Source organism: Oncorhynchus masou, chromosome 8, assembly GCF_036934945.1.
Source record: "Oncorhynchus masou masou isolate Uvic2021 chromosome 8, UVic_Omas_1.1, whole genome shotgun sequence".
NCBI classification, from domain to species: Eukaryota; Metazoa; Chordata; class Actinopteri; order Salmoniformes; family Salmonidae; genus Oncorhynchus; species Oncorhynchus masou.
Window position 1 is genome coordinate 7,012,037 of NC_088219.1, and position 12,565 is coordinate 7,024,601.

The following is a 12,565-nucleotide window of genomic DNA, read 5'->3' on the forward strand; positions in this document are numbered from 1 at the left end:
TAGTCAAAACACAGTGTTTAATAGACATTACATAGGCACAACCTGATGAGAGGAGTACCATCATGTGGTAGGTAGATGCCAGATTGAAGTTGACCCTGTAACCACTGATCCAAGGTCAGATGTTACCAGTAGATGACTATAAGGGGAAACTACTTCAACCGTACTAACCACTGATCCAAGGTCAGATGTTACCAGTAGATGACTATAAGGGGAAACTACTTCAACCGTACTAAGCACTGATCCAAGGTCAGATGTCATTCCATCCTAATTGAATACTCTACGCAAGAAAGCAATTAGCTACACAAAATGGCCGCTCTTCGTACTTGCGCAAAACAAAAATGCGCAAATGTGTCTCGACCTGCAATTTGTCACTACGCATCTATGAAGGATAACCATTGTTGCTTAGCTAATTGCATTTGGTATTAATCAGGTTTGGGGTCAATTCCAATCAATTCAGAAAGTAAACCGAATTCCCATCTTTACTCGTTGAAAAGCATTGAAGAAAATTGGGACTTTCACTTCACTTTGTGAATTGTGTTTAAATGGAATTGACCCCGAACCTGGTATGAATAGGACTTAATGGTTAAGGATCGGTTTATAGAGTAATCTGATCCTATATCTGTGGTTAGGATTGCAGGTTCTACCCCAAACTACAGATTACACATCACAACAAATAGATTATACCAAGGTTGTGGTTAATCCCATTTCAATTCAGAAAGTAAATAGAAAAGTCCAATTCTCTTAGGAATTAGGTTTACTTCCTGAATTGACTGGAATTGACCCCAACCTTGATTTAAAAACCGAGCAGACAGTCACATTGTAGCTCTTTAGCACCCCCCCCCCCCCTTCAAACATCACGCTATGTCCCCCCCCCCCACACACACACACACACACACCAGAGCATGATTGTCATTGTCACATGTAATCAAGGAAAAACTGATAGCAATCCGATAGTGAATTCAGACTAGATACATCTGTCATCTAACAACAACCACACAATGCTACCTAATTATTAAACAGAAGTTTTGGTATAAAATGATATTCTTTGTCACATCTATTATCTGTTTACTACAGTCTTGTTTTCAAAATCGAATCTAAAAATTGAGCCAAAACATCAGTTTAACACAGCAGACGAAACTAAATAAAAAAAACAACATTAAAACAAGTGAGTTCCCTTTTCTTTTTTCTTAGCTGACATAGTGACATTTAAAGCATGCAGTTTGTTTACCAACTTCATGAATTCTAGTTAACAGATTGATTGATGAATGGATTGATTGACGAATGGATTGATTGATGAATGGATTGATGAATGGATTGATTGATGAATGGATTGATTGGAAGCACAGTTGATGTTGATAAGAATACAGTCTCCATTCTGTCTTTACTACGTCGGTAAACGAGCATGAATATCTTTTCGCTGGGCGTCACGAGATGGCCATGCTGTATATCACCTCACCGGATGGGCAGTACAGTACATTGGGATTTCAGTTTCTGTAGGTCTTTCTGGGGTATAGGCCCACATGATTCATCACGTAAGAGAGCAGGGAGGGAACACCACGCGAGAACAGCTGCTCCGAGGGGGGGGGAGATCAACCCACTTAATTGGCCTAGTCCTGCACCAGTCCGAGCGGTGCACCTGACAGTTTGCGTATATATCAAGTTAGGGTGGATAGTTAGGGTTGTGTTAAGGTTAGGGGTTAGTTAACCCCTATGAGTTAGATAGGTCCTAACAACTGTGTCCTCCTGCTACTGTGATAGATGGAATAGTTCCAGAATGACTTAGCATAATTCCAGAACATTCTACATTCTAGAACCCGTGTCTGGAGGTGGACACACAGAGTGGCTGGCCCCTCCCCTGTTGTCCTGTTAGCAGCCCTGGAAGTCAGGCTGCGATTGGCTGTGACTTTGGGTGGTCAGGAGACGCTGCTGCTGCTGTAGAAACCTGATGACCTCAGGACTCCTCAGCAGAGACTGGGGACAAAAACACACACACACACAGACACACACACAGACGCTAGTATGACATAATACATCGTTTGAATCCACGATACTGGTAGGTGCCATTACAGGGACTGAAAATATGCTGCACATTTCAACAACCTAAGATGTGTTAACTGCTGTGTCTATACGTGTCTGTGTGACCCACCAGTCTCTTCTGGTTGAGCACCTGTTCGATGAGGGAGGGTCTGGCCGGCCGGTCCCCCACGGTGCCAAGACGCTGCTTGTTTCCAGACACAGGCCTCTCCTCCAAGCTCTCCTGATCAACACACACACAGTACAGTTCAATATATAACCATCACATATCCCTTTAGACTAGAGCAGTATTCTTCAGTCCTAGTCCTGAGGAACCACACCAGGGTTTTGTTCCAGCCCTATCATCACAAACCTGACTCAACTAATGATGAGTTGGATCAGATGTATTCAGCACTGGGCTGGAACAAAACCATGCACATTTGTGGATTTCCTGGACTATGATAGAAAAACAGATGCAAGAATACACCGGTTGTGTGTTTGTCTGTCGGCCAGGTAAACGCTTACATCTTGTTTCCCGCTGGACATAGCCTGATCACTTTTCTTCTTCTTGTACTTGTCTTTGTACATCTTGTTACGGTGCTTCTTACACATCCAGGGTTTCCGCTGCTTGGCGACCTGGGTCGTGGTCTCCGTACAACCGTCGTACGTGCACGTTTTCGACACGTTCTCGTTCTCCCCGAACCCGTCTTCCTCGTTGAGCTCTTCGGGACTCGCAGCGCTGTCACGGGGGTCCGAGGTGTCTAAAACATCGCTCTCCTCATCGGCATCATCCATGTCGTACGAGAACATGTTATTGTCCGATTCTTGCGGCGTGACTACATTTCTGCAGTCGACAACACCGCTTTTGTCAACGTAGTACGTCTGTCCGTCCTTGGTTAGTAGGAGCGAAATGCTCGAGTCCTTGTTGTTACCCGTTGAGGTGGAACTCAACTCCTCTTCACTCATGATTTAGATCAAATAATCCCCCGACGATTTTGTAGAAAAAGGGATAACGTAAAACAGTTGCCCAGAGAAGTGGCCTGTCCCGTAATCTATTGATATAGCGTTAGGCTGTAGCTGGCAAGGTGTTGTGAGATAACTCGCATGAAATTGGAAGCTAACTGGTCGACTAGCTTGACATTTCATTCACTTCCCTCTCATAGATCTGAGTGAGTCTCTGCACGAAACGATGGATCACGCTAATTAAATAATACGGTTATAGCTACCTGATCTAAAGCAACATCATATAATTTAACTGAGGAAATTATTTATAAATACCCCACAAATGTTTAATCTGTAGGCTTGATGCTTCCCCTCCTCTCACACAACAAAAACAAACGAGGACAGTCCGCCGAGAGAGAGCAGGACAGGGAGGAGTCCTTCTGCAGGCTGCCCTCTGCTGGTCATATATGGAATTATCTCTCTCTCACACACACACACACACACACACACACACACACACACACACACACACACACACACACACACACACACACACACACACACACACACACACACCTGCATGAAATAGATTTGTGGCACACCTGGAAATGCTCAGACAAAATGAAATGTGAAAGTTAACGTGTTATATTGATGTTGATGATATAAACAGCATATATACATATATATATATATATAATATATATTTTTATCATGTTTTTTTCAATGCAAAACATATGAATACAATATACAGTTTGTCAAGTCAAGAGACATACATTTTCATTCAGTAATTTTACAAATCAATTTCCATATACATCAGAACAGGGATATTTCAAAACGTCATCATCTTATCTGTTCAAACCTCTCCAGCTGTAGTCAGAGAGGGTTATGGGGGTGTATCTGTGTCTCTGTTGTGGGTGAGGTGGCTAGCAGGGCTGTACCTACCTAATATACTGTAAGGCTGTACCTAAATTACGTCTTTTCAATGGGGCTTTCTCTATTCTGATTGTTTTATACTGTTCAATCAAACTTCAATCAAAAGTGTATCTCATTTGAGATCATATCCTCACTGCCACGTTGGGCTGCACAATTTTGACAACAAATCAACGCTTTATTTTTTAACCAAGTATTTCAACGACGATTTCACTTGCGATTTAGATCAAAACACTGGTGAACTGTTGGAACCATGTAAATAATATAATAATTATTCAACTCTATAGCCTCGTTGGAATGTCATCGTGGGCACTTTGAATAAAGCGTTGTTTGAATTCATAGAATAAGAAATTGGAATAGTAATAGGATCTCTATGGAGGTGTTGTTGTAACGGGGTAGGGACCAAAGTGTTGGTCAGTTGTTTCCCAGGGGAGTGGGACCCTATAATCTATCGCAACATTCAATGTTTCCACTTACAAAAAATTAGGCCTAGATTTGTTGTCAAAATCGTGCAGCCCTATGTGACACTGTGGAAATTGGGGTGGCAGTTAGCCCAGTGGTTAGAGCGTTGGGCCAGTAACTGGAAGGTTGCTGAATAGAATCCCCGAGCCGACAAGGAAAAAAATCTGTCGTTCTGCCCCTGAACAAGGCAGTTAGCCCACTGTTCCTAGGCCGTCATTTTAAATAAGAATTTATTCTTAACCCACTTGCCTAGTTAAAGGTAAAAAAAAAATATTTAAAAAATTACCTGTTTAAACTGACAAAAGAGAACTGTGGCGTTATTGGCGATAATAGTCACTGAGGTGTCAGGATAAAACCCTAGGTAGAGGGGCTCAGTGAATGTTGTGTGGAATGTGTACAGGTGTGGAATGTGTACAGGTGGGTCAGCGTGTCAGTAGTTGGACAGTGTTCCAGCCGACCAGTCCAGCAACACTGCAACTCTGTGTGAGCGGGAGGAAGAGGGGACAGATATTAAAGTGCTCTCCTTTATTATAAAAAACTTTATTAGAGTAATTGAAACAGGACAGTATCCAGGACTTGTCAATGTATCCAAACTCGCTGCTGTCATCAAGGCAAAGGGTGGCTACTTTAACATTTCACTGTTGTTCTACATGATTACATGTGTTATTTCATAGTGTTGACGTCTTCACTGTTGTTCTACATGATTACATGTGTTATTTCATAGTGTTGATGTCTTCACTGTTGTTCTACATGATTACATGTGTTATTTCATAATGTTGACGTCTTCACTGTTGTTCTACATGATTACATGTGTTATTTCATAATGTTGATGTCTTCACTGTTGTTCTACATGATTCATGCTGCTGTGGTACTCTTCCCCCTGCCGTAGCCCCTCACATTACTGCCACAAACTAAAAAAAAAAGATGATGTGCAGGTTGGCGGTAGAAATTTGTGTATAAAATGTTTAATTAAAACATTATTTAATTTGTTATTATTCTTTTGCCTTTTATTCTGTTATGTGTCATTTTTACATGTAAATATTATATTTGTATTAATATAAGTATGTCTTATTTTGGAACTAAATGCTAACTATTAGCTTCCAAAATGTATGTAATGACATCCCTGTCTGTCCGATAACAGGTTCTGATGGTATGGCTTGTCCTGCACTGTGTTTACACGCCAGAGTGTATAGAGTAGCACAGAATGAGTCATAATACCCATGAAACCTTGCAGTCAAACAAGGAAATGGTTCCAATTATTTTTCCACCATTCATGTTTCCCATGGGGGATTTTAGAAACACTTAAAATAAGGGCAGTGTTTCATGTAAGTTTACACTGGTGTGACATTTTGATAACCATGTAAATCCCTCTAGGACAAGGTGACTTTTATCAGAACGTCATGCCAGGGTAAGCCTAAATGAAACACAGACCTTATTTTAAGTTTCTAAAATCGCCTATGGGAAAAATTAATCGTTTTTCTACCATTCATTTTTTCCCATGGGCGATCTTAGAATTAGATTTCTGTGTTTCTATTTGACCACTAGGTTTTATGGGTTGATAAGCGCGGAAATCGTCCCTGCCGCACGAGCGTGTTTTGCAGCGCAGTCGATAGCGCGCCGGACCTCGGGCAAGAAGGTCGAGGGTTCGTGACCTGCTCCCTACCGGTTTCATTACAGTATTATGACTCCTACTGTGGTACTCTATATGATGACCAGTGGTTGTAGTGAAAGCGATTCAGGTAATTGGTCAGATTTGTTGCCACTCAAGACGTTTTTGCGTGGCTGATTGGGCTGTACGACGAGTTCAAATGTCTACTGCACCGGTGTATTGAGCTGCTTGTATCACGGTGTCGCCCACGGTAGCTAACGTGGCCTTTTTCCCTCCACCGTGGGCACTATTGAGTAAATGTTGGAAAAATATCTTGGTTATTTTCTAAACATAGCAATGCGAATGCAAAGAGGACTCAAGACAACAAACATGTTGAAGTGGTAAGAGAGCTGAGCATTCAAAGGCAAGGGAGGTGTGAATAGACAGGGAACTTATGTTGCTTTTTTTTAACCCCAGAGTTAACTTTAAAGAGGACTGAGATCGGTTATTTTAAAGAGGACTGTATGTGAAAACACCCTTAAAGTCATCATTGGCCTTATGGTGATATCCCCGAGTGGTTTACTTCCTCTCCGGCAAATGAGTTAGAAAGGACACCTGTATCTTTGTAGTGACTGTGTGTATTGATACATCATCAAAAGTGTAATTAATCATTTCACCATGCTCAAAGGGATATTCAATATCTGCTCTTTTTTTTTTACCAATCGGTGCTCTTCGTTGCGAGGCATTGGAAAACCTACCTGGTCTTTGTGGTTTAATCTTTATTTGAAAAATGCTAAATTCTCCAACTCCCAATCACCCCCAGCCATACTCACTTACTTTTGAATGTGGAGTAATGAGTAGGAATCTGTTTTTCACATTTAAAAGTGATTGCTTTTGATTCTTTTTTAAAACGTTTCATCTGCCTTCCCAATGAGAACGAATTAGAACATTCCGAGATATAGCTTATGGAAAAGAGAAGTTGCATTGCTGCTTGGTTGACAACCTGACCCGAGCAGGGTGCATCTCCCTCACCGGTTTAAGCTCGGTCACGTGACGGATCATTGCCCGGTTCAACCGGGTGCCAGTTTAATAGAAACCCTAAATGAGTCTGGCTAGCCAGGCAAATCTTTTTCCCTCTCTGAAACACTAATAGATTTTGATCATAAAAATATCAATGATCATTCAGTTCATGGCAACGTTTTCTTTTGAGATTGTAGACTAATATTGCTTGTAAACATATATGCACGCTGCGGGCAAACTATGAGCGTCTTCATGTTGCTATGGAAACGTCACCACGTGGTCTCGTCGTCGGCTGTGATTGGACCGCGCAACTGAGAGAGTCTTCAAATTGCGATGGAAACGTCACCACGTGGTCTCGTCGTCGGCTGTAATTGGACCGCGCAGCTGAGAGCGTCTTGACGTTGCTATGGAAACGCCACCACGTGGTCTCGTTGTCGGCTGTGATTGGACCGCGCGACTGAGAGCGGTTCGGACTTCGATTGATATTTGTGTAAATCTGAAACAGCTGAGTTTTACACAGCAACATCAGAAACAGCTGACTTTTACACGTCAACATCTGAGTTTTACACAAGCAACAGCTGGAACAGCTGATCAGTGCGTTCATCCGAATGAGACAAACCTGCATGCACAGGCCAATATAAACCGCTGGGAGGTAGCTAGTCATACCACGACAAAATAATTTAGTCTTCTCTAGTTTGTGCATCATCGGCTGTGTAACACGCAACTAAGGTTTGTGGCATTTATATATATAAAATACAAAAATATCAATTGAAACTGTTCAATTGCAAGTTACCTTAAAGCCAAACATTTGAAGCGTTGGCTAACAAATCGTGCACACACACTGCATTTTTTTAAATATTTTTTTAAAACTTTGTTTTGGTTGTCTTTGCGATAATAGCTTAGCTAGCCAGACAGCTGAACTTTTATTTTTGTATAATAATTCAAGGCGACCTGCGAACGTGTTAAACCCCTCCGGTAGTCATGGCAGCCAGTTTATACAGATCCACTAGGTACATTTAGGTTTGTTTTTTCCCTCCTGATGTTTAATACCCTCTACTTATATTTTTAACTTTTATTTTATAAAGATGAACTTCAGCACTGTCGCCCGTCTTAGTAGCCAAGAAAATGTTCTGGCCTCAAATAGGATGGATTCATCCCGTATGGACAGGGCTAAACAGAGGACTATACTCGGCGTTTTAACAGAAAACGAACAACACAGCCGATCTTTTGGTCAGGTGAGTAGTTTTGAGTTTTTTATTTTTTTATTTCTGCGTCAAGTCTCTTCATATTGGCTAATCACTGTTTTGTTGGTTTTTTTTAGGGAGTTATTTTTTCCAAACGTGGCTCTATTTTGGACAATTCCCACACCAATCTCCTGGGTTGTCCCTCAAGCTCTAGCACTGACATCTATGTGGATGAGCCATGTGAGGTCGTCATCCCAGCCTCTGGTGAACTAGTGGCTGCAGAGCCTCAGGTGGTGGATGAGGAAACCACTGCTATGCAACATAGAGATTTGCGTCTCTTCCTGGACCTGAGCTCAGGTAGGTCGGCCTTTGGTGCCATTACACATCAAGGGCGCAACGACTCATCACCATGTCAACTTTCACTTCACGTTCTCAGCACCGACTCATTTAATAGTAGACCTTTGTTTTGCAGGGTCATGCATGGACACTTCTATGCAGTCGCTGCCAGATAACGAGGCTGTCACCAGTCAGAATGCCATGTGTCTGGCAGAATATTCTGAGGACATCCACAAACACTTACGCAAGAGTGAAGTGCGCACTCTTTCAAGCAATACGGCTACTAGTTTAAATGTCTTCTATGCCTCTGACTTAAGGTCATCTGTTAAATGAAATGCACAGTTCACCCCCAAATACCTGGATCAGGCACGGCAGCCATTGTGGTTTCAGCCAGCACTTTAGTTGTAGCTTGGCTGGCTTTTTGTATATATTTACTTGCTGTTAACCTCACACCAGCTACATGTAAATGTTCTTTAGATTTGCCTGTTTTTTAAAAATTGCTCTAACTGAAGGTGGTGGTACAGTCTCTTTCTAACCCTCTGTTCCAGATTAAGTGCCATCCGAAGTCTGGCTACATGCGGAAGCAGCCGGATATCACCAACTGCATGCGCGTCATCCTGGTGGACTGGCTGGTGGAGGTCGGCCAGGAGTACAAGCTGTGTGGGGAGACTATCTACCTGGCTGTCAACTACATGGACCGCTTCCTCTCCTGCATGTCTGTACTCCGGGGCAAGCTGCAGCTTGTGGGCACCGCTGCACTGCTGCTGGCTGCGTAAGTCGCGTTACAAATTCAGTAGAATTTTTGTGAACTCTGTCTGTTTACAATACTGGTTCTGGCGTAGTCCTGCCACGAGTAATCTGTAGGAAAGGTGGTTCACTTTAAGCTGCGGTAAATGTACTTTTTTTAGTGTTAACCCTCTTCTCTGGTAGTAAATACGAGGAGATCTACCCTCCGGAGGTGGAGGACTTTGTGTACATCACAGATGACACTTACACCAAGAAGCAGCTGCTTCGTATGGAACACTTCCTGCTGAAGGTGTTGGCCTTCGACATGACCGCCCCCACCACACACCAGTTCCTCCGCCATTTCCTCACCGTCCAAGCAGTTTGCTTCAAGACTGAGAGCCTTGCCCTGGTACTTACAGAGAACTGGATACTCATGTCTGACTGCTTCATAGCTGTGCCATGTTTTTGAAATGTGCCTTTAGGCTAGCAGCATGGTATCAGGGTACATGAGTCAGTACTCTGACCCCAAGTGTTCAATCGTTTAGTCACGCTTGTAAGAATGTGTTCTCACCTGGTTAAATAAAACCCAATGAGTTAACCCTGTAGGGAGACCCAAGTCCTCTGGGTCCCGATTGGTGAAACACTTTCGCCCTAGAACACACTTGACTCAAATCAACTAATTATGATCTTCAGTTAAAAATGCAATTTGTTTATATCAGGTGTATTTGCCGGGGGGGGGCACCAATCAGGCCCCTGAGAGCTGGAATTGCCCAGGCCTGATGTGAAGTGTTTCACCCCAGTTGACTAAATGGCTAATCAACATTATTCATTTAATGTGCAGGAGTGTTGCAGTTAACAAGTGTTTTGTTGTTAATGTCACTCTACTCTCAGTATGTGGCAGAGCTGAGCATGTTGGAAGTGGATCCATTCCTGCACTACTTCCCCTCTATGGTGGCGGCTGCTGCTTTCTGTCTGGCCAACTACACCCTCAACAGGTCCCTCTGGGTAAGACATGCCTGTCCGCTGTATGCTGACTGTTGCATCATCCCTCTGGGTAAGACGTGCCTGTCTGCTGTCCTCCGATGGTGATTGGTCTTATGCTGACTGTTGCATCATCCCTCTGGGGTAACCCCCCCCCCCCCACCACCTAGAACTAGTGCTTGTTCTGACCTTAAATCAAGAATACCAACTCATATATGCATTTTATCCTGGTGTGGTAATCACATTACTCTACTGATATCAGGAATCTCCCTTTTAGACATTGTTCTCATAAGTAGACTCATCAAAAAAAATAACGTCCTCCCTGTCAACTGTTTTATTTTCAGCAGGCTTAATTTGTATGAATGTAATGAGATTTGACAACTGAGACATGAACTGAACTAGTTCCACAGACATGTAAATAACAAATTGAAAAATGTGTACCTGAACAAAGGGGGGTCGAAAGTAAGTCAGTATCTGGAGTGGTCACCAGCTGCATTAAATACTACAGTATCTCCTCATGGACTGCACCAGATTTGCCAGTTCTTGCTGTGAGATGTTACCTCACACTTCCAACAAGGCACCTGCATGTTCCCGGACATTTCTGGGGGGGAATGGCCCTAGACCTCACCCTCCAATCCAACAGGTCCCAGACGTGCTCAATGGGATTGAGATCCAGGCTCTTCGCTGGCCATGGCAGAACACTGACATTCCTGTCTTTCAGGAAGTCACGCACAGAATGAGCAGTATGGCTGGTCGCATTGTCATGCTGGAGGGTCATGTCAGAATGAGCCTGCAGGAAGGGTACCACATGAGGGAGGATGTCTTTCCTGTAACGCACAGCGTTTGAGTGCCTGCATGCAACAAGCTCAGTCCGATGTGCCCCAGACCCTCCAACTCCAAATTGATCCCGCTCCAGAGTACAGGCCTCGGTGTAACGCTCATTCCTTCAAAGATAAACACAAATCTGACCGTCAGCCCTTGTGAGACAAAACTGTGCCCTGGCCACATCTGCAGTCCTCATGCCTCCTTGCAGCATGCCTAAGATGTGTTCAAGCAGGGACCCTGGGGATCTTTCTTTTGGTGTTTTTCAGAGTCAGTAGAAAGGCCTCTTTCGTGTCCTAAGTTTTCATAACTGACCTTAATTGCCTACCGTCTGTAAGCTGTTAGTGTCTTAACCGAAAGGACGCTTTGCAAATACCCGAGCCGACAAGGTGAAAAATATGCCGATGTGCCCTTGAGCAAGGAACTCCACCTTAACTTGCTCCTTGCATCCATACTAGGACTGACAGTCAAACATGTCCCTGCACCCACCTGATGTAGGGCTTTCTAAACTCACCCAAAAAATAAACATCCCTTTCAGGACCCGGTCTTGCAAAGATAATATATAAAAATCCAAGTAATTTCAGAGCTTCATTGTAACACTTCCCATGATCGTTTATGGTTCATTGAACAATTCATGAACACGCACCTGTGGAACGGTCGTTAATGCCCATTACTCTAACTGCTAGGCTACCTGATTCCCTAGTTAGACTGGTTTGACTCGCTTAACTCACCGTGTGGCATGTGGGTTTTTCTTCCCCAGCCTGACGCCCTGTACACCTTCACTGGCTACACCCTGGCAGAGATTGTACCCTGCCTCAAGGACCTCCACAAGATGTACCTCAGTGCCTACAGTCGCCCCCAACAGGCCATCAGGGAGAAGTACAAGGGCTCAAAGTGAGTTGGTTATCTCTTTTAAATTTATTTTTTACTATAATTCCTTAAACATAACCATGGTGTCTAACCTTTAACCATGTCTGTCTTTAGCCACAGCAATACTCCTGGTTTGTGTTCACTACCTGAACCTGTCCAATAACACTTGTTTCCTGTTGCCAAATGTTTAGCTTATTTTTTTATACTACCACGAACATCTGCTGATTGGCTCTCCTCTCTGCAGGTTTGGCAACGTGTCTATGCTAAGTCCTCCTGGGGATCTGCCTTTTTACTGAAGTTGCTGGGAAATGACTGACAACACAGCTCTTAGATCCCTTAGTAGATGCCTACTGGAGAACTTATATGTATTGCTTTTAATCTTTTTAATGAATTTATCTTATTAACACTGTTCTAGCTAGCTATTTGTGTCGGTAGCTATCAAGTAAACGCAATGATAATAGTAACTTGTTGACTTAACTCTAGAATGCCTACTTCAAGTGTTTTAGTACTAGTCTGTAAGCTCAGGACTTAACCAATACCTTTTTTTTTTTTTTTTTTCTAAACGGGTGGTTGAATCTTTGTTTTTACTGTACGAAGTCATTTTTGCTTTTGGTCACTGCCACACAATCATGGACCTCTGGCTGCATCTTGTATGTTGCATCATGTGATTAAAGGAAACAAGTTGCCTATA

The 12,565-nt window shown here is 43.0% G+C and overlaps 2 protein-coding genes across 2 annotated transcripts; one reads left to right on the forward strand and one right to left on the reverse strand.

The window, feature by feature from the left end:
• rfxap (regulatory factor X-associated protein) lies at window positions 1-3,612 on the reverse strand. The gene is made up of 3 exons (XM_064971377.1): window positions 2,539-3,612; window positions 2,147-2,257; window positions 1-1,971 (listed from the first exon to the last, which is right to left on the reverse strand). The coding sequence occupies exons 1-3, from the start codon at window positions 2,977-2,979 to the stop codon at window positions 1,867-1,869; spliced, it is 657 nt and encodes a 218-aa protein (XP_064827449.1). The 5' UTR covers window positions 2,980-3,612; the 3' UTR covers window positions 1-1,866.
• A 4,372-nt stretch (window positions 3,613-7,984) lies between these two features.
• On the forward strand, window positions 7,985-12,565 carry ccna1 (cyclin A1). Its single transcript, XM_064971380.1, has 8 exons — window positions 7,985-8,190; window positions 8,277-8,496; window positions 8,612-8,730; window positions 9,024-9,247; window positions 9,406-9,610; window positions 10,093-10,206; window positions 11,765-11,898; window positions 12,119-12,565. Exons 1-8 carry the CDS (start codon window positions 8,041-8,043, stop codon window positions 12,168-12,170), a joined length of 1,218 nt encoding a protein of 405 aa, XP_064827452.1. The 5' UTR covers window positions 7,985-8,040; the 3' UTR covers window positions 12,171-12,565.